The sequence below is a fragment of the Suncus etruscus genome, chromosome 1 (assembly GCF_024139225.1).
Source record: "Suncus etruscus isolate mSunEtr1 chromosome 1, mSunEtr1.pri.cur, whole genome shotgun sequence".
NCBI classification, from domain to species: Eukaryota; Metazoa; Chordata; class Mammalia; order Eulipotyphla; family Soricidae; genus Suncus; species Suncus etruscus.
Window position 1 is genome coordinate 199,363,847 of NC_064848.1, and position 25,617 is coordinate 199,389,463.

The 25,617-nt window shown below is 38.8% G+C and overlaps 1 protein-coding gene across 1 annotated transcript in view; it reads left to right on the plus strand.

Moving 5' to 3' along the window:
* The window catches only part of MAP2K6 (mitogen-activated protein kinase kinase 6), a 130,913-nt gene extending 125,147 nt beyond the window's left edge, over positions 1 to 5,766 (plus strand). Inside the window, exon 12 of the mRNA XM_049772792.1 lies at positions 5,427 to 5,766. Within this exon, the coding sequence (XP_049628749.1) occupies positions 5,427 to 5,504 (78 nt within the window). The 3' untranslated portion in view covers positions 5,505 to 5,766. The remainder of the gene's footprint in view (positions 1 to 5,426) is intronic.
* Positions 5,767 to 25,617: the final 19,851 nt, after the last annotated feature.

Here is a 25,617-nt window from a genome sequence, read left to right on the forward strand (position 1 = left end):
TGTGTTGATGGATGTGCCTTATGATATGATCATGCTGAAATCTGCTTGTGTCATATCACATCACACAGAGCATATACCTTAAATTCACAATATCAATTGTATTTTTTTAGTCACATCCAATGGTGCTCAAAGCTTATTCCTGGCTCTGGCTCTGTGCTTTTTGTTTTTGTTTTTGTTTTTTTCTTTTGGGGTCATACCCAGCAGCGCTCAGGGGTTACTCCTGGCTCTATGCTCAGAAATCACTCCTGGCAGGCTCAGGGGACCAGATGGGATGCTGGAATTCGAACCACCGTCCTTCTGCATGAAAGGCAAGCACCTTACCTCCATGCTCTCTCTCCGGCCCCTGGCTCTGTGTTTTTTTGAGATCCTCCACTCCTAGTTTTGGAGGATCATATGGGGTTCCAAGGATTGAACCTGGGTGGTCTGCATGCAAGGGAAATGATCTACCCACTCTACTATTGTTCTGGTCCCTATGTTTTAATAAAGTGGGGAAATAGTACAGGTGTTAGAACACCCGTGTGCCCAACTTAAATTTGATTTCTGGCAACATGTGGCCCTTTGAGCAGTAGCAAGTGCCATTCTGGAAGCCTCCACCCTAGCACCATCCACTCTAGAGCCCAATCAGTATACCTGAGCTCTTGCATTTAGCATCCTGCTCAGTTGATTGAGAAGCAGTGGGCCTCTTGGGCTTCCTGAGTACTGCTTGGGAGTGCTCCCACCCATGAATGAGAAAAATTAAAAAGGCTGCATAAAGAGAAAAAAAAAACACAGCTTAGAGATGTACAAGAAGGGAAAGTTCTAGAAAGCAGTAGGGTGACTTGAAGGTATGGTGGGAAGAACTTGAGAAGGCACAGGGCATCTTCCTTGAGCCTTTGCCATCCCTTTAAAAGGGAAGCTCCTGGCACACACATCCTCCTGGCATAGGTCAAGGAAAATTCACAGAGGAGGGAGAATGGAAGATGAATAATAACCTTGAAAAATCTTAGCATGCTGCATGTATAGGTTGAACCATTCCATTGGTTCTATTTTCAGGTAGGTCACTAGGGTTTCTCCAGTCCTGGCAACCTTATTTTGGTACTGTTATGCACACCCCCACCCAGAGCATTTAAACATTATTGTAACATGAAATGCAATTGGGGCAGACAGGGATACGTGTGGGATCCTATGGAATTTAATCTCCTATATATGAGTTTGTGGTGCCAGAGGTTGAACTCAGGGCTTCATGCATGCAAGAGATGTGCTCTACTACTAACTTTCTTCCCTAGTTTGTTGTTATTTTTAGAGAAAAAAAGTATTTTCCATATGTTTCTTGCTGTTGAAATGGAACATATCCCCATTTCCCCTTCCTAAGTTTTAATTTGATATACATGGTGGCTGGTGATAAATTTGACTTTTCCTATGTCTTCCAACACTAGGGTCTTTTTTGGCCTGTCTATTCATGCTAGATGTTGTGGGTCCCTACTCCCTTCTTTTTATGGCACTGGTCTCCGTGGTACTGGAAATAAACTTGCCTTTTAAGGCTGTAGCTGTCTCCTGCTTTCCTGGGAATTGAGGTTTTAAAATGGAAAATTTGAGTCCTCGCTCTTTGACTTGAGGATGGAGAAACCACATACGGAGAAACTATTGTTGAACTTCTCCGAGTTGGTGGAAGAGGTTGTTGAAAAGGGTAAAGGGCATTATAATTAAAGTCCAATTCCATACCCATGCCTGTCCTTTTTACAAGGATCCCCCACCACCTGTTTCTTTTCCTCCTTTGCAAAGAGGGATGTTCTTGTTTTCGGGTCATCTTGTGAACTTTTCTCATGTTGCCATAGAAGGACATGACTCAATGGGGTTTGTTTTTCTAGAATAGGTAGCAACTGACTGTTTGGACAGGGAGGCTTGGGTAAATGTTAGATTTTTGTGACCAGTCAAAACTTCTCTGTGGTTTGAGTCTGAAATCAAGTGTAGGAAGTAGATCAACACATGGGCATGGCTGAGTCCCAATAAAATATCATTTCAAAAGCAGGCAAAGATGAGCTAGGGTGCAAGATGAACTAGGGACCATTCTGTGTTGATTTCTACTCCTGATCGGAATCACTGGAAAGAGTGACCAGATGATTCAAGTGATTGTTCAGGATGGTCTACAAAGAGCCAGGAAGTCCCAGAAGGAATCCCATTGTCAAGGGATGACAATGGAGAAGACCTGATATCTTCTTCAAAATCCAGAGTCTTGAAGGTTAGAGTTTTGTGCATGGAGAAGAAGGCTACTGATGATGGTCACTTGTTTCAATGTCCCTGATTATAAGGGCCCCATTTGCCATTATCCATCCTTGGTCTGAAGCAGGAATGCTGTGGATTGATTAAGAGAACAAAACAGCCATAAGGGAGTAAAGCATGGTGTCCAGTCTAATGGACTGAGCACCAACCATCCTTCTGGTACAGTCTTTATTGTACAGACTCAATCCACAAGATATGGGGTGGGGGACAGATGCCGTTAACATACAAAAGTACTTTTTTTTTCATGCTAATCAAGCTTAGTTAGATCCTTCACATCTCAAAAGGGCTGGATTAAGGGGAAAAGGGGAAAAGGAAACTAGGGTAAAGCCTCTACACTTAGTATGTGGTTACACTTGACATTATATTTTCAGCTGTTTGTGATTTCTGTAGACATAGCAGTGAAAAAGAAAAGGTGGTAAAACCTTCCGTTCCTCTCCTCGATGCTTTTCTTGAGACACCCAAGCCAGCACTATAATTACTTGGGAGATTCCATATACCTCATCTGTGTGTCTCCTGATTGTGGTCCTTGCTATTCTTAGCTTACTGCTTATAGAAAATCGGGTTCCCTCCCAACCTTTGACAGCCTCAAAACCCACACTAGAAAGCAAGTTACACTTTCCATGTTGGTTAGTCTGGCTGCTTTCTCTTCCCTGGCTTTGGGGCTTCTCTAGCATTTTCCAGCCTGAGAAGAAAGATGCCTGTGGATTTTTTAAATATAAAATAAGGTAGATATTATTGAACCAGATTTGTCTAGAAAGGTATGAGTAGTGACCAGAGCAGTGGTGCAGGGTATAAGGTGTCTGCTTTGCAACCGCTAGCCTAGGACAGACCACAGTTCGATCTTCTCCCCCCTTCACCCCCATGTCCCATATGGTCCCCCAAGCCAGGGGTGATTTCTGAGCGTATAGCCAGGAGTAACCCCTGAGTGTCACCGGGTGTGGCCCATAAACAAACAAAAAAAAAGGTGTGAGAAGAAGGGAAGAGGTGAAATCTCTGTTAGAAGAGAACACTCTGGCTTCTCCAGAGTGGAAATAAGCAAGAAAGAAGAAAAACATGAGTTTGAAGAGCCAGAGAAGTTTTCTTTTTTTCTTCAAGAACGCTAAAGCAGGTGATGGAATTCATTCTTCTGACTCAGGCTCCATCCACAGAAGTCACAGTCACCCACAGAACCAAAGGCCACAGAGGAATGAGCTTGATGGCATCAGTTTTGGAGCCGTTCTGAGGTCAGATAGATCCTGTTTGGATAGTCAAAGGCACTTAAGTCCATTCAAATTTGCCCCGAATGGCAAGAGGATGTGGGGAAGCTAATAAGCAGGAGGTTACAAAACACTTGGGAAGTGTGCTATGTAAGTGAGTAGTAATCAGAAGTAATATTGCTATTTATCTAGTAGCCTTGGATCTAGCACTCAGCAGGGAGAGTTTATGAATTCAGTGAACTCTTGATTCAGAACCCAACAGAGGCAGAAAACTTTTCCATGGTCTGAGTCATGGTACTTAACATCGACCACCTACCTTCTTTGGGGTTTTATTGATCTATTTTTTGGGTTCCTTCTCCATTTGCATTGTGTCCTAAAACTCTCTGGGGTGGGCATTCAATTCACCACACAGCTGACTCACCCAGCCTTCTGCCTCCAGGTTTAAAACAAATAAAATCAGGAAACCTACCTCTAAGCAACACGAAGGTTGTAAAACTACAATCCCCCAAAGTCAGTGGAAACAGAGTGAGTCACTGCATAGCTGCATCAGACATACCCCTATTTAGCTGCTCAGGGAGTCATTGGAAAAGGATGCCACCAGCCAGCCAGGAGGTGGTCATGTTGGAATGAAGATTGTGGGAGAGGGAAGCTGGCAGTGTGTGTTTCTTGAAGGAAGAGGGTTCTTTGGGTTTGGTTTGATTGACTCTGCTTCCATTGTGACAAGGATGGACTCTGAGCTGATCTTCAAATTGGCAGGGGAAAGTTCTAGAGTGATAAGCAGGCATTTACTGTAATAAAACTGAGCAATTTGGGGAACAGTCCTCTAGTACAGGGAAAAATGATTTTGTTTCTTTCAAAATGGGGTTAGAGTGCACAGCTTTCTTATATTATAGTGTTGTTCCCAAACAGTCCTTGACGAGATATTTTTGTACTGTTATTTTGATTTACCTGAATATACACTAAATCAAACCAACAAAAATGAACTGTTTTTGTTGTTGTTTTTCAAGTTTTCATTTCCCAGTGGAGATTTTGCTGATATTTCTTAGAGCTTGGCAGTCAACATTAATTTTCAGATAGATCAACTTTTATCAAGGGCGATATAAGGAAAGCTTGTGACTATAGATATGACTCAGAAAGTGGCTTTGGTCAGTCCAGTTTCCAGGTGTCAAGGACTAATGGAGCCCAGTTCCCCATAATTGGTTTCTATCTGGTTTCTGAGACATGCTAACTCTGATACTTTCAATTCTTCTGTATTGTTCTAAAGCAATGACTTTGGACTTTGTAGGACTGAAGAAACAGAGTAGTGGGGAAAGCATTTATTTTGCACAAAGCCAACGCAGGTTCAATTCCTGGCACTTCATTTGGTCCCCTGAATACTCCCTAGGAGTGATTCCTGGGCACATAGCCAGGAGTAAGCACTGAGAAAGTGTCATTAGATTTGCCCCTAACTAACTAACTAACTAACTAACTAACTAACTAACTAAAATGTATTTGTTTTCTATCTTTGTATTTTACCAGAGAAGTGATTGAGATAGTTTACTTATACATGTAGCTAAAATAGATGCTCATTAAAACTGGTATCAAAAGATAAAGACAGGCAACTATGAGATGTGTTTAAAATTTAATCACTATAACTGCAGAGATTGTACAGCATGTAGAATACTTGCCTTACATATGGCTAACCTGAGTTTGATCCACACATCCTTTATGGTCCCTCAAGTACTACTAAGAGTGATTCTTGAATGCAAATCCAAGAGTAAGCATGATCACTACTGGGTATGCCTTCTTTTCCAATAAAACAAAAACTATTTTATTACTAGATATGTGCTTATTTTGGAAGGGGTGGTTGGGAAATATCCTGTTTTTCTCCGATAGGACTTAATCAATTTATGCACCTATCAGACCTATTAAGTGCCTTTTGATAAAGTAAATGGTCAGTTTTAATATCATGTATTTTTTTTTCTTTTCTAGCAACATCCATTTTTCACCCTACATGAATCCAAAGCAACAGACGTGGCATCTTTTGTAAAACTGATTCTTGGAGATTAAAAACAATGGACTCAATTGGTTGGCCCTCCTGTGGATTGGTGGGTTTATAGGGTCAAGCAAGTTCACGAAAGCGCCAATAGAAACTCACCTTTGAGATTATTTAAACCTTGCCTCTCAGAAGGTTTTTTTTTGTTTCTCTTCATTTTCTTTTAATCCCCTCCAAAGGGGGCCTTGGAATCTCTAGTATAGAATGAACTGTCTAGCTGGTTGGAAGGCTTAGGACTTAAAAGGTTGATTAAATATTTAATGATGTGTCCTATGAGTCCCTAAGCTTCTCAAACTTTTCTTGTTCTTTGAAAAAAATGAATGCATTGGCCTTGGTTTTACAAAAAGGTGCTACAGTAGTGATGAAATTGTAAGTAGATTTGTAGTTTGTTCCACTTATTATTTTAATATTTATGTATCAGTGCTTGGTTGAAAGATTCCATTTTATGCAAAAAGGGAGACACAAAAGACCAGGTTGATTTGGCAATATTTATAGGGCTTTTATTTTTAAAGTTTAATCATGTCTATGGTCAAGGAGAAATTACTTAATATGCATCACTAACAGTATTATAAACATAGTAGCAAGGAACTCTTCTTGTGCCATGTTTTAGCTGTTGTGCTCCCTGCCATATTCCTTCATCTCTTTTCAATCCCGGGTCATCATCACATGTCTAGGTGAAGTGACAAAACTTTCTGGTCATACTCTGTCTCCAAACTTTGGAGACTCTAACATTATTGTCCTCATGTTTCAAAGTAACACATGGAGTTCCCTGGACATTTGTAGTATAGTACTAATGGAATGTGATTTGTGCTGTGATTTTTATATTGCTTCTATCTCCTTCTATCTGTGTGTGTGTGTGTGTGTGTGTGTATGTGTGTGTGTGTGTGTGAGTGTGTGTACTTGTGTGTTTGAGAGGCTGTGGTTCTGCTAAGTGGCTTCTGTGAACATCTGTGCTTAGGAAGGAGGACATTGGTCCGCCCCAAGGGTGAATAACATGTCAGTCACACAAAGAGTTGGTGCCTTTTTTTGCTTTTGTGTCTCCTATAATGGATCAGCCCTCAAGGAATGCCTTGTCGTGAACTTTTTTTTGCTTTGTCTATTCAATGAAGCCTTACTATTAATCAGAGGACTGCAGTAGGAGACATTCAAAAGCAGTTAGTAGATCTTTGATAAGAATCAGAGAGGATGAGGAGTGTTAAATTAATGTATAAGTATATATCTAAGAATGAATAGACAGCCACTTTCTCAGGTTGTATTGAGGTCACCTTTCTCTTCAGTAACAGACAGTGGCTCCCTCCTTTCAGAGGAGGCTAAATCCATTGAAATGGTGGATTTCTAATGGATTTAAGGCAACAAAAACCCTTTGCCTGTGGCTTCCTGGGTTAAAATTTTAGCAACAAAAACCGTTTGCCTGTGGCTTCGTGGGTTAAAATTTTAGGGTCCTAGAAGATTGAGTGGTGTTTTACGGGGAAAGCAAAAATAATAAAGAAGAAATATTGCTTTGCTTTTTGTTTGGACATTATAAGATAACTCTTGCTGGATACTAAGAGAATTTTGCAGAGGAGAGAGAGAGATTGAAAGAGAAAGAGTGAGAGAGAGAATATGCTCTATTTTCTTCTTTATCTCAGGTTCACAAATATGGAGTGGGGAGTGCTCCTCTCTAGCTATACCCCTTTCTTTCCTTTTAGATTTTGAAGTGCAATCATCTAATTCTGTTTGGATTTTCTGCTTGCTTTTTGACATCTGCTCATCCCAATTTTTCAGAACAAGAGTGGTACTTCCATTACTTTTATGTGTTTGGTTGCAAGAGATACCTGTTTAATTAAATGCTGGTTTCATCTGCTTTGAAGCTACCTCTGTTTTTATGTTCTTTTTTTTCCAGCCAGAAAAGGGTTATTGTCCTGATATTATGGCTATTCATTTCCTTCCTCACCTTCCTAAATATGGAAGTCTCCCTCTTTGAGACCCAAAAGAAGAAGAAAACTTCCCAACTTTCTATTTATTCATTTTTGAAAAAATAAATAAATAAAAGAAATTAGTAAGGAATAATCAATTTATTATGGTTTTTGATGAAATATGTAAAGTCAAACATCTATTAAGTCCGGAGCAGAGAACTTGAACCTGTTTCTCTGTGTGGTTTCTACTTTAAAGGTCCTCAACATCCTGCATTTTCTCCCTTTCTAATCTGTGTCAAGACCTGAGTTTGAAGTGAAGAGAGTCTAGGGATTTCAACCCTGGTGCCTTTTGGAATTGCTGAGATTATGTGAACACTCTGAATGCTGAGAGGTTCCAGAGGCTTGGATTACAGAGAGCTAGAGTGGGGCCTGGGAGTTGTCTTATTTCTTTCATATAAGCTTTGGGGATTCTGCCCTGCTTCAGTGTTATATGAGGATTGATCTAGTATTCTCCTCCAGAGAAGAATGACTTAACATGACTTTCTCTGGAGCATCTGCAAAGAGCAAAAGTAGCCTACACCTCTTTCCTGCCCTCATCAGTGAGAACACATTTGCCATGTTTTCATGATGGTGTCTTCTTGTAATTCTAGATTGAAAAATTGGGATTCCTGGTTTTATAGAAGCAACATCCTTTATGGTGACTTGTGTCTATTTTTTAAACTAAAGTCAAATGGTTTGGGACGAATCAAATGGTTTGGGTCTTCATTTTAGAATGGGATTTTGTTTTTGGAGGACTCTGAAGTTTTTACCAACTGCTATTAAAGTAATATGAAGAAGCATGAGCTATAAAAGTCATAAGGTGAGCATCTCCTATGTATATGCACATGTACAGTTACATTCGTGTATCTCTAGTCTGTATGCTACATATAGATATATGTATTTGCTTCATTTATGAATATGTATATGTAGATAGAGAGAGAATGGGAGAGAGGATAATAGAACTACTGCTTGAATGCATCATCTTCTTGTCAAGTTTATCTGTATTGACCAGTATACGTTTCTGATATTATGTTGAATTTCTGTCAGTTTAACTCTGCAAAAAATCAATTAGGATCTCTTTTTCCCCTTAAATATGTTTGACTTAGTATCATGGAATTGATAATATAAATCTATGGCTGGAATGGATCAGCGATGTAACCACTCTCTGTATTTACCTATTGATTAGAAAGACAACACACTGCCGAAAGAAATCAGCTGATATTTTCCCTCCAAATAGGTTTAATTTACTATTATATACTTGATAATATAAATCCTCTTAATATTTATGAAATCTTCCACTTCTGATTTCAGAGGTGTGCCAAAAAGGAATGTTAAAACAATTTATGTCTGTGTAGCCACACCATGAGTGATGTCCTTCAGTGTAACTACCTTGGAAGAATATATATTTATATAAAGCATGTTGCTAAACTATTTTTGCCAAATACTGTTGAAAAGAAGGTTTCCCAGTCTATCCCCTCTCCTTTGTGTGTGCTGTACAGAATCATTTTCTCCAGTTTGCCCACCTTGTGTGTTATGCTTTGCATCAAGTTGTGTTGGGTAGTTTCTAAAAATCAGGTATACCCTAGAGTTGAAGTTTTACCTATATGGAATCTTTTAAAAAAGACTCGCTCTTTGTGCACTTGAATGATAATTTCAAGTGCATGTTTGCCAAGTATGTGTTGTGTGTGTGTGTGTGTGTGTGTGTGTGTGTGTGTGTTTGGATGCAAACCTAGTCCCCAGGAATAAGCCCCGAGTTTCTCATGATGGCCACTTTGAAGAAGGGATAAGGTCCAGAGATGGTCATATGGATAATGGAATATTTTTTAGACTGGCTCCAATTTACATTGGCCCTGAAGTGACAATCAAGACTTACAGCCAGCTGTAAGTTCTGAGCACCACTGGTGTGGCCTAACATATCTTCTATCCCACAACAAGAACAACAACAAAACCCACAAAATTATTGGGCTTTTGTGGTCTTCCAAAACTCAACGACCAAAAAAAAAAAGTGTATCCTAGAGATTTGCAAACGTTTTCTGTTCATGGCAACTGAATTGTTTAGTGAATTGTTTTCATGGTACCCTAAACCCTTGCTAAGACTTAACAGTTATACTTCATAAATATTTATCAAAGCATCTTAATAACTGCAGAGGTTTCAGTTGTTCTCAACAAATGTATAGTTTTTTGTGGCTTTCTTGTTGGATTTGCATTGGTACCACTCGAGTCAGTCACTGTGGATGGACTAGATTTATATGGTAGGGATGCATATACAAATCAACAGCTAAGGACCCTCAAACTGAAAAATTTTGGTAAGTATTTTGGACCATATCTAGTTATGTACAATGGTTACTCCTGGCTTTGCACTCAGGGATCATTTTTGGCAGTGCTCAGGGGATTCAACTGGATGCCAGGGATCAAAGCCAGATTGCCCATGAGTAAATCAAGTACCTTACTCTCTCAGGCCCCTCTCTCAGGCCCCACAATAGGAATTCCTAAACATTCAGTCCTCTCTCTGACCCCCAGTTTCAATGTTTTTCTTCAGCACCACTTTTATTTTGGCTGCCCTCTAGTTGATTAGTTGTGTATTTGAGGTCTTACTGTCTTGTGCGGTTCATCAGTCCTCAAATAACAAATGCCAAAGTCTATAAAGGGGAATGCTCTTCAGCTGAGCATCAGAGGAGGTCAACATTAAGACTAAATAGGCTGCTGGTGTCTTCAGATGCTATCAGTTAATATATCCTAATATATAATTCCAAAGGAGACAAATAGATCTTGTCAATGGGTCCAGTTCAACTCAGAGAAATTTACTTGGTTTCTTCCAAGGTTATCTGACAATATGTTATACCCTGAATGAAAGTGGAATGGGAGTTTCTTCCAAATTTCTGTCCCAGGGTTTTGTTTTATTTTATAGTTAGAGCCTTGAAGGTGGGATCCCTAAGTTTATACAAATTCACATTCATTGTTATTGCTTTTGGTTAGATTGAGTAAAATTAATTAAACCTTTGTTCTTAAATTTTTTTGTCATCTTTAATGTCTTCCTTTGTCTTAAAGGGAGATTTTCTGGCTTATGTATGTTTTAAATTAAGTTAGCAGTGCGAAGGTGCAATTTTCAAATAGATCCTTAAAAATTCACATACTCAGATAGAGAAATACCAGAGAAAAATATTGTTAAAAGTGGTATAAAATACAAATTTTTTTCAAGTATCTACCTTTTCTTTAATTGTATGTGCATGTGTTTGTGTGTATATGAGGTGTTGTGGGCATGGTATTTAGCACTGTTAAATGTGCAGGCAGCTAATGATACATTTTTTTTGTGTGTTTTTCTTTTTTTCTGTTTGGTGGTAATTGGTGTAATTGTGGAATCTGTTGAAATCTAGGATCTTTTCACTAGGAAAAGAAAAAAACATGATAAACAAAGTTTTACCCATAGATTTGTTGTGTGGGAAGAAAGGAGAAAATAGTTTATAGATTTCATAGGCATAATAACCTCAACATTGAATAATGTGGACTATGATTTCTTAGGTCAGGAGTTGGTAAACTTTTCTCTAAAGGACCAGAATGTGACTGCCAGTTTTGGTTTTGTGTTTCCCACTGTCTCCATCCCAACTATACAGCTGGCACTTGGGATATGGAAGTATTCATAGACAATATGCATATGAATGAATTTGCTGCTCTGCTCTAATAAAACTTCATTTACAGATATCAGGCTATTTAGCTCTACTGGTCTATCCTGATAGGCTAACACCTGTCCTAGATTATCAAAAAAAAAAAAAACTTTCCAAGGATTAATCAACACATCCACATTGTGGACAAAGTTTATTAATATTACTGCTTTGGAAGCAAATTAGGGAGATGGATATAGACAAATGAATTTGGCAAGGGTAAGGGCAGTGTAATCCCATGGAAAATTTTCTCCACTTTTTCAGGTAAGCATTCCTCACTCTGAAAACCAAAGGGGCCTATTTCTTCAGATGAAATTGAGTATCTACTTTTCCTATTTCTTTTTTGTTTTGTTTTGTTTTTGGGCCACACCCGGCGGTGCTCAGGAGTTACTCCTGGCTGTCTGCTCAGAAACAGCTCGTGGCAGGCATGGGGGACCATATGGGACCCTGGGATTTGAACCAACCACCTTAGGTCCTGGATTGGCTGCTTGCAAGGCAAACGCTGTGCTATCTCTCCGGGTCCTACTTTTTCTATTTCTATGCAAAAACCAACTATTTACTTTATCTTGGAAACAAAAGATACTTCTCTTACACATTTACTTCACTCCAGTCACTTATCTTCGCATCGTGTGTTTCTCTATGGTATGCTCTGTGTGTAGAGTCTTGAACCCAAACATGGAATATTAGCTTTTATTTTTTCTCTATCTCTACCAGGTTTTCAGAATGGAAGAAGGGTAGAGGCTGATAAGAAGGCAGATAGGATTTTTAAGCTTTCCCATTCTTCTCACCCCAATTCTTTGACTGCAGTCTAAGAGAAAGAAGAGATTTGAGTGAAAAAATGTATTATGAGGTGAACTTGGAGGAGCTCTAAGCTCTCCCTTTGTGTGGAGACTGATTATTTTCTCTGAACTTAGTGAGACAAGCTTACTCTTTATGAGTCATCTTAAAAATTAACAAAAAATAATAAGCAGTACATTTCTTTTTTTAAAGGGTCTGTGCAAAATCTCTATATGCAGATGTGATTATCTTGGTTGGATTTCAGGGACTTATAACAGCTTGCCTTCTGAGACAGCAGCATAATGTGTTTTGCCTTTTGTCCATAATTCTGCCCTCTATATTATACATAATACTACACAAATCATTGTTTTCCAACTACCTCAGCTATTTCTGCTCTTTTTTTTTTCCAGAATGAAACAATCCACCTTCCTTCAAGTAGATGTTATTCAGAAATATTTTGATTTCCCCTAACTACTTAAGCAAACAGCGATTACACATAGGATTCACATAGGAACTCTTTCCCAAAGTCATCTTAAGGATTTGTGTTGCCAATTTACTTAAAAGAATGTTTTCTTTTCAGCTAGAAAAAAAATCCCACTGAACCCCAGAATTTTCCAAGTGATAATTTGTCATCAAATATACCCCTTACCACTGGTTCCTGCTGTGAAAAAAATGTATCGTTTTACTACGATTTATAGTCACTATTTACTGGTATGCAAAAGCAAGTTTCTACCATTGCAGATTTTTGCCAAGTGAATACAGAGACTTTAGTTGTGGTTTAGATTTGCCCCCCCCCCCCCGTTTTTTGTTTGTGTTTGGGTTGTACCAGGTGATGCTCAAGAGTTACTCCTGCTCTGCAGTCAGGAATTACTGGTGGTGCTTGGTGCTTAGAGGGCCTTATGGGACGCTGGAGATTGAACCCAGATAGGCAGTGTGCAGGGTGAGAGCCCTACCTGTCTTTTATTTTTTTAAGGCAAAATTTCTCTGAAAGTTTCTTGTTTCTTTGGGGTAAAAACTCTAAGTAGGAACATAGGCATAGTCAAATAATCAGTGGTAGGGAATTTTTTTTCTGGCAGAGAATGGGGTAGAAGGAGTAAGATGCAACCATCTTGGTAAGATGCAACCATCTCAGTGTAACACAAACTTGTGAATAGAATTGAAAAAAAAAATGAAACTTAGCTTCCTGAGATGTTTTGGATCTTGATGTTACTTATTTTGTCATTTGATCTAGGACACTGAATCCTTTTTGCTTAGAAGTTTGCAGTTAGATTTTCGATTTTCCTTGTTTCTCCTAAAATCATCCCTAAATACAGATTCTTTTGCTAATGATGATGTGCATAGGGTCTGTTCAGGGTGCATGTTGGCGTTTATGAGATTCAGGGGTCTTTTAATAGGAATGAGATTCATCTTCTTATGAGCTGGATACTGAACGGAAAAATTTGGGTACTTAATTGTGCTTTCATGTAGGAAAAAGGGCTTCCTGAGTCATCCCTGGACTTTGTGGCTTTGACCAGGCTATCAATGTTCTTTTATGGTTTCCTGTCTTATAACTTGCTTGTTATTATTTCTCTGCCTGTCACCGATGGCCTGGACTGACATAACACCTTTAAGGAAAAGAATTGAAACTGTCTTCTTTTTTTAAATTTGATACCAAAAGTCATTGCCAATCAATTTTTCATTAATCTGCCTGTGTGATACTTCCAAACCTTGAAAGGTAAGGAATATCTAAAAAAGAACTTTGAACAAAACCTGTATCTCAAAGGGAAGACTTGATAACAAGCAAATCTTTCATTTGATCTCAAAAGAGAGCAGCTGGGTTGGGTCTTTGTGCTTTTAAGGTAATAGTCTGGGGAGGGAAAAGATCAGTAGCATTTGGTCTGTACCAACATTTGCTTTGGAGCCTTCTGTCTTATTTCAATAGAGCATGTTGGGAAACTAACTTAGGGGTCTTTTGCTGATCTTTTTAAATTTATGGCTGAACAGTGATTTGAAGTCATGTTTGAAGACAGGTGAAAAGACAAATGAAAGAATAGTGTTAACCTGAAACCCCTTTGGGAGAGCAAAGTGATGAATGGATGTAGCATATATATTTTCTTTAACTTATTTTCAGTCTGATTCTAGAGGGGATTTGCTTATGCAAATCCATCCTCAAATCACATCTTACTTAAATTTCTTTTTTTTCTTGAAAGATCTGGAGAGTGGCATTTATTTTAAAATCATATTTCCCCTCTATTTTCCCTTTTATTGAGTTCGTAGAATCATCATTTTCAGCAAATGACCCTGACCCAAAAGGTGAATAGCTCAAGGGATGAGGATAACTCATTATGAGAGTGTTTTAATGCTGATAGTAGATGTTTGTAAGAAAGATGGACATCAAAGTTTTATCTGCTGAGAATGTTCTTTGGGGGGACTTTCAAGAGATGCTTGGCAAGGCCTTGGGGACAACCCCCTCTGATCCTTGGTTGACTAGGCTGGTGGAATTTCTGCTCAGACCCTGTGGTCCTGGTGCCTCCAGGTCTATACTTGGTGATATGGTGTCCCAGATGGAAAGCAGGTTGAATGTAAGGAAGGCATGTACCTTAACTCTTCTTTTATCTTCTCAATCCAAGAATGCTCTTTGAGCAATGCAGAAGACTGACATGTTTTTAAAATATGCTCAGGTCTTCATTAAAGGAGCTAAAACTATACTCCTAAAAGTAACTCTCAATGTTAGTTTGAATTTTCCAAAGCAGTATGTAAGAAGTATTTGCTTAGCTTTATTCTTCTGTTCTTTATTGTAGCTGTTCTAAAGGAGGGAGGGTCAGAAATTGGAGAATTAAGAGTTGAGGGTATAGAAACAAATTTAAGATTACATTCAGTGGGGCTTCTAGGGATCAATCAATTATCATGTGTAGAATGGATTGATAGGATTATGAAGGTCAATTTTCTATCAGCCTCCGATCAAAATATTTTTCTGCTAATATTATTTTCTATAACTTGGAATAGCCATGGCTATCAAAATCATAATTGTTGGTGTGATGAGACTGGGTAATCAGGGAATTCCTAAGCTTCCTTTGTTTTTAGAATTTGTCATTTCTTTGTTAGGTCATGTGTAGGTTGAAGTAAGTTCTTTGAGAAGTTTTGGCACTGAGAAGGGTAGAGTCTGAGACTCAAACTAACAGAATTATAGATTCTGAGTTTTACAAAGTCATTATGGGGAGAGACTGATGGGAACCTTTAAAAACTAAAATCTGTCATGGAGTCTGTGACTTGAATCAATTATAAGGGGATATTTAGACACTAATGGGGTGTGTCAGGTGGTGTCTTCTGATCATAGCAAGAGTGGTGTACTTGGATGGTGCTCTGTTCACTGGAAAACCAAATTTGGTGAGGATCTCACAGCAATCATAGAGACCCTTCTATGCATCCCTAAGTTCCACTTCAATCTCTATAAAAAGCCATGGAAGAGGCTCAATGAAGAAAATTCTATTTATCTTTCACATTACCTTCCTGTGTGATGTATTCTTTAATCTCAAACTTTATTTTCTGAGTGAATTGATTTTTTTATAAGAATTGAAATGATTCTTTAATAAAAAATAATAGGTATTTTTAGAGAAAATGCTTTATAGGATTAACTTTCACAATTTGAAAGATTTCCACTGTTCATCACATGGGGTCATTTAAAGCCAACAGAGACACTAGAGGTATCATTTGGTATCTTTATTTATATATATGTGAACATTTTAATAACATTTTTTGTGAGATTCTCAACAAGATGCCAAATATACCTTGTACACGAGATTGAACTTTACAATCCATAATTGGGAAATTCTAGAAAGTTTCCTTTGTACTATTTTTGTTTATACTTTTTAGAGGGGGTGTTGCACTCAGCAATGCTAAAAGTTTACTCCTGGAATTACTCCTGGCATTGCTCAGGGGTGCCAAGGATCGAATCCAAGTTGGCTGCATGCAAGGCAAACTCCCGACCTACTGTTATATTGCTCCAGCCTTTGTGCCTCAATTTTATGATTGAAAGTGCTGCTTTCATTAGTTCAGCTCTCACTGTAAAGATAAATATCATTTGTTAGACTGTGTTAATTTTATAATAGAGCTTTTGAAACTTGTATACGTGACTACTTGTGTTTTGATGTGGCATCCTAAGTCTGCTTTAAAGACATATTTAATTTAAAGATAGAAATGAGGCAAGAAAATAGCTGGTCTTTCTAATATGCTGATGCCAGAATGAAGTCATTTAGATGTTAGTTGGGAGGTCCTGCTAGCTGATCTGATTTCTGAAATATTCTGCCTTCAAAAAGATGAGCAGGATGATGTATTCTTTTCTCCAAAGCCCACTCCCAAAGTTTCTGAAGAATTTTGAATAGAAAGAAACTGATTTGTGGATTCTCTTTATCTCTCCTGATCTTTCCAGCATGCTTCTAGTTTACTCTGGTGGAAATCATCTCTTCTTCATGGATTGTGGGTTATTTTTTTAAAAACTGAATGAGGCAGATTGACCTGTAAAGTATGGAATTCATTAGAAGTTCATAAAATAAAGACCTCTGAAGCATGTGGGTGGAATGTTTCCATGCCTTTGAGGTGGATGTGAAATTTAAGTTCTGGCCCTGGGAACTTGATGCTTGTAGCTCTAGAAGGAAAGGAGAGGGGTTGTCTACTTAACTCTTGTTTTCCTTGATGGCAGTGTTTGCTTTCAGAGGCAAAAAAAAAAAAAAAAAACATTCCTATTTATTATATGTGAGGGAAAGATGCTATGAATCTCAAATGCCAGAACTTCAGTCAGGAGTATATATAAAAATACATGTTGAGTCGGGAGAGCTGCCTTTGTTGTCTTTGCCACAATTTTATGATCCTCCTCCTTCTCTATATTAGCTTAACTTCCCTGTTCTTTAGGTTGTTGCATTTTTTTCTTTTCCATTCCTGCTGCCATAGAAATGCTATCTCAAACTTCTGACACTACAAGAGCACATTGATAGACAAGTCGAGGCAACTGGAATGTCAGTGTATGTAAGTTAAGCTTCAGAGCATTCTCCAAAATACACTTAATGTGGTTATAGAGAAAACATGCTTATGGGTAATATTTGGATTAGCTTCTGTCCTAGGTTTTATCTTGATATATTCATTTGGGTAAAACACCATTGGTGGCCTATAAACTTCATCACCTAGATGATTAGTCTTAGTCAATAATTATAAATAAGAAATTCAAATTAATTGAAAAAGGTAGGGTCAATGTTACTTTCTGTTGCTTACTCCTGGGGTAACTGTTGTCTTGTTTGTCTTGTTTTGGGGCAACACCTGCTCAGGGGTTGCTCCTAGTTCGTCATTTAGGAATTACTCCCACAGACTTGTGGGACAAACTGGGATGTTGGTAATCAAACCTGGGTTAGTTCTGTGCAAGCAAACACAGAAGCCTCCCAATATCCTCTTTAAAGCATAATTTTATAAACACCTTCCTTTTTTTCAGATCTAAGAGTAGAGTTACAGAAGAAGGGGTTTGAGAAATAGTTCTTGCATCTGTTTTTGACCAAGGAAATGGCTGAGATGTTGAGCTTCATGGTTGTGCAGTTGCATGGAAGCAAATGGAATTCCCTCTCCTCACTTCAAAGGAAAATGAATGGGCAGGTGAAGTCAAATTTGACCCCTGCATTGAGGCAGAATGTACCCTTTGAGTTCCTCTCTCAGATTATTCAGTTTTATAGGATGCTGAGACTAGCAAGGTCTCCAATAATTTGTGTGTGTGATGAACAACTTCATACCCTGTGTGTTGTATTCTATGCAGTGTTAATGAACCAACTCAATTCAGAATTTGAAGACAGACTGGACAGTGATTGTGATTAAAAAAAAGAAAAAGAAAAAGAAAAAACACCCAATCACCTCTTTCTATTCAAAGTGCTTGCTTGGACTTTCATAACTAGAACAACTAACCAAGTGTTCAGGAACTAAGTATCCAGCAACGAAATGGTTTGTTGATCTTAAAATGTACAACCAATAAAAGACATTGGAAAAATCAAAACTCTGTCTGAATATTAATTGAGTTTTTCAATGAATGGAAACCCTCTGCTCTGGAAATACTGCTTTTTAAATGTCAAAAGGCCTGCAGGTAAAAGTTTGGCTTCAGTGATTCAGTTTCTTTTTCTTCTGTAGTCTCTGTTATCCTACTTCCTAAGCAGAATGGAACAAAACATAACAAAACAATTGGGTAACAGTCTTGAAGACTCATTAGAAAGTCATTTCATCTGTAGTGAACTTCAGACTCAATACTCTTATAGGCAATATTCCTAGGTTAGAAGTGAAAGCCAATATTTCATTATTAAAATCAGATGGCTTGTGGTAGGGACGAGACCAGATGGCTTACATGAAAAGATTAAGACCAAGGCATTTTTGGCTTTTTCTGACACTAAATAGTGAGGCCAGACAGTAATTTCAGTTTTTCTGATTCTATGTAACATATGTACTATGAGGAAACTAGCTTTACACCATCAGGCAGGGAAGCATTCAAAAGTTAAGGGAAATAAAGCATTAGCTCTAGTAAAAATGGTTGTGTCTCTAGAGATCTTTGATTTTTCCTCTAGACAGAGGGACTAGACCTCTTTGAGTTATAGCCACATTAATTCCATTTACAGAAAATGGTTAATTCTTACTGTGAACCCATTAAACTCACAAAACTCCAGTGGCATACTTGCACCTTGATCTGGTTATTCGATGACTTGAGGTTATAATCAGGAATTGACTTCTTCAATAGCCCTAGAGTTTTTTCCATCTGATTTATATCATTTCAGAGTTTTACACCATTCAAAGAGAAGGGCTCCCCTTCTGTCTGCATTTGTTACTCAAATGACTTTCAGTGTGATATATATTGATGAGAGCCTTCTGATAAGACCTCCTAGAAGAAGTGCAGGAGGCCAAATTCTCTGGGTTTGGGTAATGACCTGGAGTACCCATAATGATAAAATGACTTAACAATTCATTTCTCAGAACATATTTGTCATGAAATTATACAATTGATTTTGCACAAGGTCAGGCTGTACTGGTTCTGAAGTTGTTCTCACCGTGCACTGAATTGAGACTGCTCTAATTGTTTGTCCTACTTAAATGGTAGACCTTCTTTGACCTTAGGAATTTTGGGTTAAGTCCCTGTAGGAGCTGCTGACCTGAAGAAGAAGCAAGACAGAAACAAACACAAGATTTTTTTTTATCTGCAAAGATTCTTTTACCCACCACTTTGGCATTCCGTAATTTCTGCAGGGAGATACCCCATATCCTTTCCTTGTTTATATACTTTCAAATATTAGAGTTTGAGAATATTTGTCTTAAGGAGGGTACAATGCTTTCTTTTGGGGGAGAGTTAGGTCACATCTGGTGGTACTCAGGGCTTACTCCTGAAATCATTCCTGGCAGGCTCAGGGGATTATGTGGGATGTTAGGGATCCAGGGATCCAGGGATTCAACCCTGGTCCTTCCTGGCTCACCTTGTGCAATGCAAAGCTGTGCTCCGACCCCTTTCTTCTTGACTCCCCCTAATATATGCATTTATTTAATTTAATTTTCCTCTTTTTCTGCCACTTTGTTGCTGTTGTGGCAATGACTAGGGGTCACACATATTGATTTATGGTGATCATAGGGGTTGGGTTGTTGCAAATCTGGCTTTGGTTCTCTCACATCTTTGTGGTGTTTATTTGGAGGAGTTGGGCCCTTTAACTGGTGTTCACACCCATTTGGCCACATACCAAGAGGGACCATAGACAAGAGAGCTGCCAGGATTATACATTGTTGTCTTAAATAAATAATGATGGGGCTGGATGGCGGTGGATGGCAATGGATTTCTTTCTGCCATCCCAGGCCACATGGCTCAGCAACCCCATTCAGCTGGCTGGTCCCAGGCCCAGGTGAAAGGCGTAATCACTCACTCACAGGCAGGCTTCAGGAAGCATCAGCTTTATTCATGCCCTAACCACCACATGTGTGTGGCCTACTCATAACCTTTCAAGCACAGCAATACTTTGCTAGCCCTGCGTCTTATCTCCTGTTAGCCATCTTCCCTTTGGGCTCCATGCTGGTCAAAGACCAGAACACAGAGGGCCCAAAAGCCAGAGCGCCCAGCAGCGCAGAAAAGGGCCGAATCCCCTTGGTCCAAGGCTTATCTAACTTTTCCAAGACCCCTCCCAGGAATGGGCTGGGTCTTGCAGGTAAGGTCACACCTAATATCCGGTTCCCAAGACCCCTCCCAGAAATGGGTGGGTCTTAGGTATCTACACCAAATTCAGGGTCTCAGGTACACTACAATACATGTTGCATAAGAAGACTTTCAGGGATCCAACTTAGAACTTTGTGCTAGCAATGCAGGTTATTTTTGCAACAGAATCATTCCCAGTGCCTTTTTTACTGGCACTTCTGAATTAACCATTGATTTGCTGGATCAAAATGGCTTCCTGCCTACTTCAGATTCTGTAAGTAACTGTGAATCTAAAAAGCAACCAAACAATTTAAATCTTTAATTTTTTCTTTTTAAAGTTTTCTCGTTAGGGCCCAGGGAAATCATTTAAAGGGGCTGGAATGTATATTTTTGCATATGACACCCAGGGTTGCAGTATCTAGTATAAACAACATGGTTCTCTGAGCACTGCCAAGTGTGACCTCAAGCACCACAATTTGTAACCTAAAAATAAGAAAAGTAAATAAGATTGTATTTTTTTTAGATTTTTGCCTTTTACATTTTGTCTTCAGTTAATTTCTTTTTTAAAAATCCCCCGTTTTTTTTAGTGGTTGTTTCTGTGCTTTTGCTTATCTGGTGTAACAAAATAAAGCTTTATTTGCTATAACACAATAAACCATTAACACTTAGTGACATAAAACACGATTATTTCTCCCATTCTTGAATGTTGACAGAGCTCAATAGGGTGGTTTTTGTTTAGCATTTCTCATGCTGTGGCACTCATGTGATGGCTGAAGCAAGAGTCATTGAAAACTTTACTTTTCTGGTAACTGGGCTAATCTCAGAAGGCTAAGGATGAAGAAAATCCTCTCCTATGGCCCCCTACCCCTAACATACACACACACATACACACACACACACACAAACACGCAAATATACACATAAATACACTCTTCATGTTACGACTATATAGCTAGTTTGGAGTCTCTCTATATATATAGTGTGGAGTTTTTATAAAGTCATTGCAATTGTTCCATGATATATGGATTTATCCAAAATTTATGACACAAAAGGCCCATGCAGAAATTGGGAGGAAATTATACCTCATATGATTTTCATGATGAATCCTGGGACATGTATTTCCTGATGGAGGTATCTTTGAAGACATGGCCAACTTAATATAGACAGATTCCTTGGGGAAACTTTAAAAGTTTTATTCCTTCTTAAATTCTTAAGAGGCAAGATAAAGTATACATATCAAATTAGTGTCCCTTATTTACCACCCATACTTCTTGTCAAGAAAAGCACTTTGTCAGCAGCAAAATGTTATCTTCAAGGGTAAATTCATTATGTTTGAAAGTTTATACCCACAGTTAGAGGGAAAATGACACAGGAGAGACTCAAACGTGGACACTAATGACTCAAAACTCTGGTTCATACCTCCCCACCATCCCAGATGGTCATAGTTTATAAATACTTGCTGAGTAGGTGTTTTCCCTTCAAATGGAAACAGCTCTGCTCTTCGTTGTTAAATAATACATGCCTAGAAAATGTAGAAAATGCACGTTGGACAATAAACATTATCTGTAATTTGGAGTTAATGGTTCATGGGTTCCTTAAACTATTCCATACTTTTCGGCACACACATCTGTACTATCTATAAATCCCTATATGGAACTAGATGATATCTGCTTTAACCTTCCAAATGATGTCATAGGCATCTCATCATACCAGTGAATGCAGGTAGTATCATCAATTTTAAGGACTGTCTTACTCTAATATATTGAAATATGCTTCTCCCAGTAGAAATTTTAACTATTGATTGTCTGTATAACTAAATATTACTATACCCTAATACACAGCCTCATTTTTTTGAATCAGTTTTTTTGTTTGTTTTGTTTTGGGGTCACATCTGGCAGTGCTCAGGGGTTATTCCTGGCTCTTTGCTTAGAGTCGTTCTTGGCAGGCTCAGGGGACCTTATGGGATGTTTGAAATCGAACCTGGGTTGGTCCTGGCCAGCAGCATGCAAGGAAAATGCCCTACTGCTGTGCTATCACTCCAGCCCTTGAATCAGTTTTTAGGAGCTGAGATACCCTAACTATTTCTCAAAAGGTGTACATTGACAGTGGTTTCCTCTTTTTGTTTGGACGTACATTTTTTGCTTTTATTCTTGTGGTGCTTCTCCACTCCAGGTCCAGACTTCCTTTGAGATTGGACTGACCTGGTAATAAACCCCAAGTTAGTTAGGGTGTTTTCCATTGAGGAAATTGTTTTCCATTCCTTGTTTTGAGTAAATGGAAGCCTGAAGAATATCTTTCAGGAATATTCAGAGAGGAAGAAATGATCACAAGTAAGCCCTATCAGGAAAAATCTAGAGCACAGGAATGGGAAAACAAAGTTTGCCTCAATGATAGTTTCTTTAAAACAGAACACACATATAAAATGAATTCAGATCTCATTGTAACACCATGAACAAAAACCAAATAAGAATAGACGAAAAACTTGGTATCAGTCCTGTATTCATAGATTCAGTTGAGGAAAACATAGGTAGAATGCTGCAAGACTTTGAAACTGGAGGTATTTTCAGTTATTTCAATATAATCAGGCATTTCAATGTCAATGGGCATGCAAATGGAAGCAAAGATAAACAAATGGTTACTTCTTCACAGTAATGGAAATGATGACCAGAATAAATAGAATAGAAAAATAGAATCTTTGTCCATCACTCAACTGGTATCTGTGATACAAAAATGAATGGTAGAAGGAAAGAAATAGTGGAGGAGGCAAAACATAAATATGAACTAATGGGGACCAGGGGCCAAGTAGCCTTAGTTGCATTGGCGGTGTTAAGAAAGGAAAGAACTGGGGCTGGTGAGGTGGTGCTAGAGGTAAGATGTCTGCCTTGCAACCGCTAGCCAAGGAAGGACCGCGGTTCGATCCCCCGGCATCCCATATGGTCCCTCCAAGCCCGGGGCAATTTCTGAGTGCTTAGCCAGGAGTAACCCCTGAGCATCAAACAGGTGTGGCCCAAAAAACCAAAAAAAAAAAAAAAAAAGAACTAAATATACAAGCCAGAGTCAATAATGAACTCATGAAACTTAAAACTTTAACATTCAAAATGAAAAATATCTTCCTGTTCCATCCATGTTGCAGAAATTCACATGGTTCATCATTTCTTATAGTTATGTAGTATTTCATTGTATCCATGTATGACTTCTTCCTGATTCACTCATTTGTTGTTGGACATTATGTTTATTCCAACTTAGTACCAAGTGCGGCAATGAATTATGGTATGCAAATATATTTTTGTATGTTTGTTTTTCTGTTTTGGGGATATATATCCCCCAGGTCCCCCAAAAGTGGTATTGTTGATTTTCTTTACTTTTTAAAAGAAATGTTATCATTGATTTTTCTATGGATCTCAACTGCAGGTCAAGCAACATGAAAAACATGAGATCCATACTCTAACAACCAAACTTGAACATGTGATTTTTAACGTGGTAGACTGGTGGGTGGGAGGTAACCATGGGATACCCTAAGGTAGTTGACATTGGTGCTGGGATAGGTGGTGGAACACTGTATACCTGAAATGCAATTATGAATAAATATGTAAATTACAGCGTCATAACTATCATCAGGTACAACAATGGTATAGAATTGTGGTCTATGCAGTGCATCTAAACCACAGAGCTAACAACACTGAAAGCAGAGACCCAAAATATAATAATTGAATTTAAAAAGGGCTTGTTAAAAGGCAGACTGTGAGGTGGTTGGAAAACTGGCAACATTAATGAAGAGATGTTGACATTGATGGAGAGATTGGTGCTAAAATATTGTATCCTTAAAACCATATTATGAACAACATTGTAAATCATGGATACCTTTCTTTTTTGAGGTGGGGAGCATAACCAGCAGCACTCAGGGGTTACTCCTGGTCTCTTCTTAGAAATTACTCCTGGTAGGCTCAGGGAAACATATGGGATGCTTGGGTTGGCCTCATGCAAGGCAATTGCTCTACCTGCTGTGCTCTCCCTCCAGCCCCGGGTGCTTTCTTTAATTAAAAAAAAAATTTCATGGGAGAGAAATCAGGAAGACAAATCAAAAAAATTCTTATGTTTAAACATCTTCATACTTGAAGAGACAAGTAGTTTCTAGAATTGGAGTGAGAGCTTAAAGGGTTTTGTACGTGCTTTGCGAGCAAAAGGCCTGGGTTTGATCCCTAGCATCACCGATTCTTAAACACTGCCATGAGAAGCCCCCATGGAAAGAAAGAGGCAAGAGTAGTCCCTAAGAACCATTGGGTATAGCTCAAACCCCCCCCCAAAGTAATTTTTAGGGACCAGACACATGACTCAGTGGTAGAATACTTACCTTAGCTGTGTGAGGCCTCTGAATTTTATTCCTAACACTTCAGTTCCCCTGAGCACCACTGGGTGTGCTCCTGCCCCCCCAAAACATACTCTCTATTCCAAAGAAAGAGCTATTTTTAGGCTGCAAACTTTTTATAGACTTCCTAGTGAAGGTGTTTTAGGAGATGGTGACCATGTGTCCTAGAAAATGATCTGAAAGGATTCTGCCTCCAGTGTTTCCAGTTTCAGTGACTTCCTGGTATTATCTGGGCTTCAGTGCTCCTTGTCTGGGCTTTCCTGGCACCACCAGTCAGAAACTTCCTTGGCACACGGTAGCATTCTGTTCTCCAAGGAAGGTTGAGTGCCAGTACCAAAGCTTTAAGTGACTCGTCTAAGAATAGTCTGTTCAGCTCTAAGCAGCTTTCCTTTCCTATGATCCAGAGTGGTCCTACTTATTGCAAGCCAAAGACTTGTTCTTAGACAAGAACTTGCTAAGCCACTTGACCTTTTCTTCAGCAGGAGAACTGTTTATGCCACCTCTCTCAGCTCCTCCACTTTGGCAGGGGCGGGGGTAAGTTAAGCCTGGAACATGTACTTTAGAAAACTCCACAGCACTCACAACTTCCACCATAAAGTGACTGAATCAGTTGCACTGGTCAGAGAGTGAGTGATCTTTGCATGCAATATCCCTGGGCTTGGGATGGTTGCCTATTGGAACTTCTGTGCTGGAATGAAATGAGTCAATGTTGGAGATAAATATAAATACCAGCTGGCCAGAGTCTCTGATTCTCCACACTGCAGCTCAGAAGAGAACTGGCCTGGTCTCAGCCACACACCTAGAGTAAGGAGCAATGTTCCTATTGCCACTGGCAAGGAATGCTACTTGGGCTCCTTTATGTCAACAATTTCTTGAGAAATGGGACTGACCTGGAAATGGTGTTTGCGTGCAAAAATATCTATGATTCATGATAGACTTTTGCAGGTTAATGTGAGTTGAAATGGGACTTGATGTTGCTAATAAAATGGGCCAAGAGTTATTTTTAAATAGTGAAAGTTGGAAAGGAGCCATGCAAAAGAAGGGCTTTTAGTTAATATTGAAACAAGAAAAAGGTCTTTAATCAGACTGGTTAGAGCACCACCACTTACTAGTAGTGTGATCTAGGACACATCTTAGACTCTCTGTTTCTCAATTTTCACCTTAATAAAAATGGATATAAAGACATTAGAGAGTTTTTATTAGATGAGAAAGAAGATTTGATGA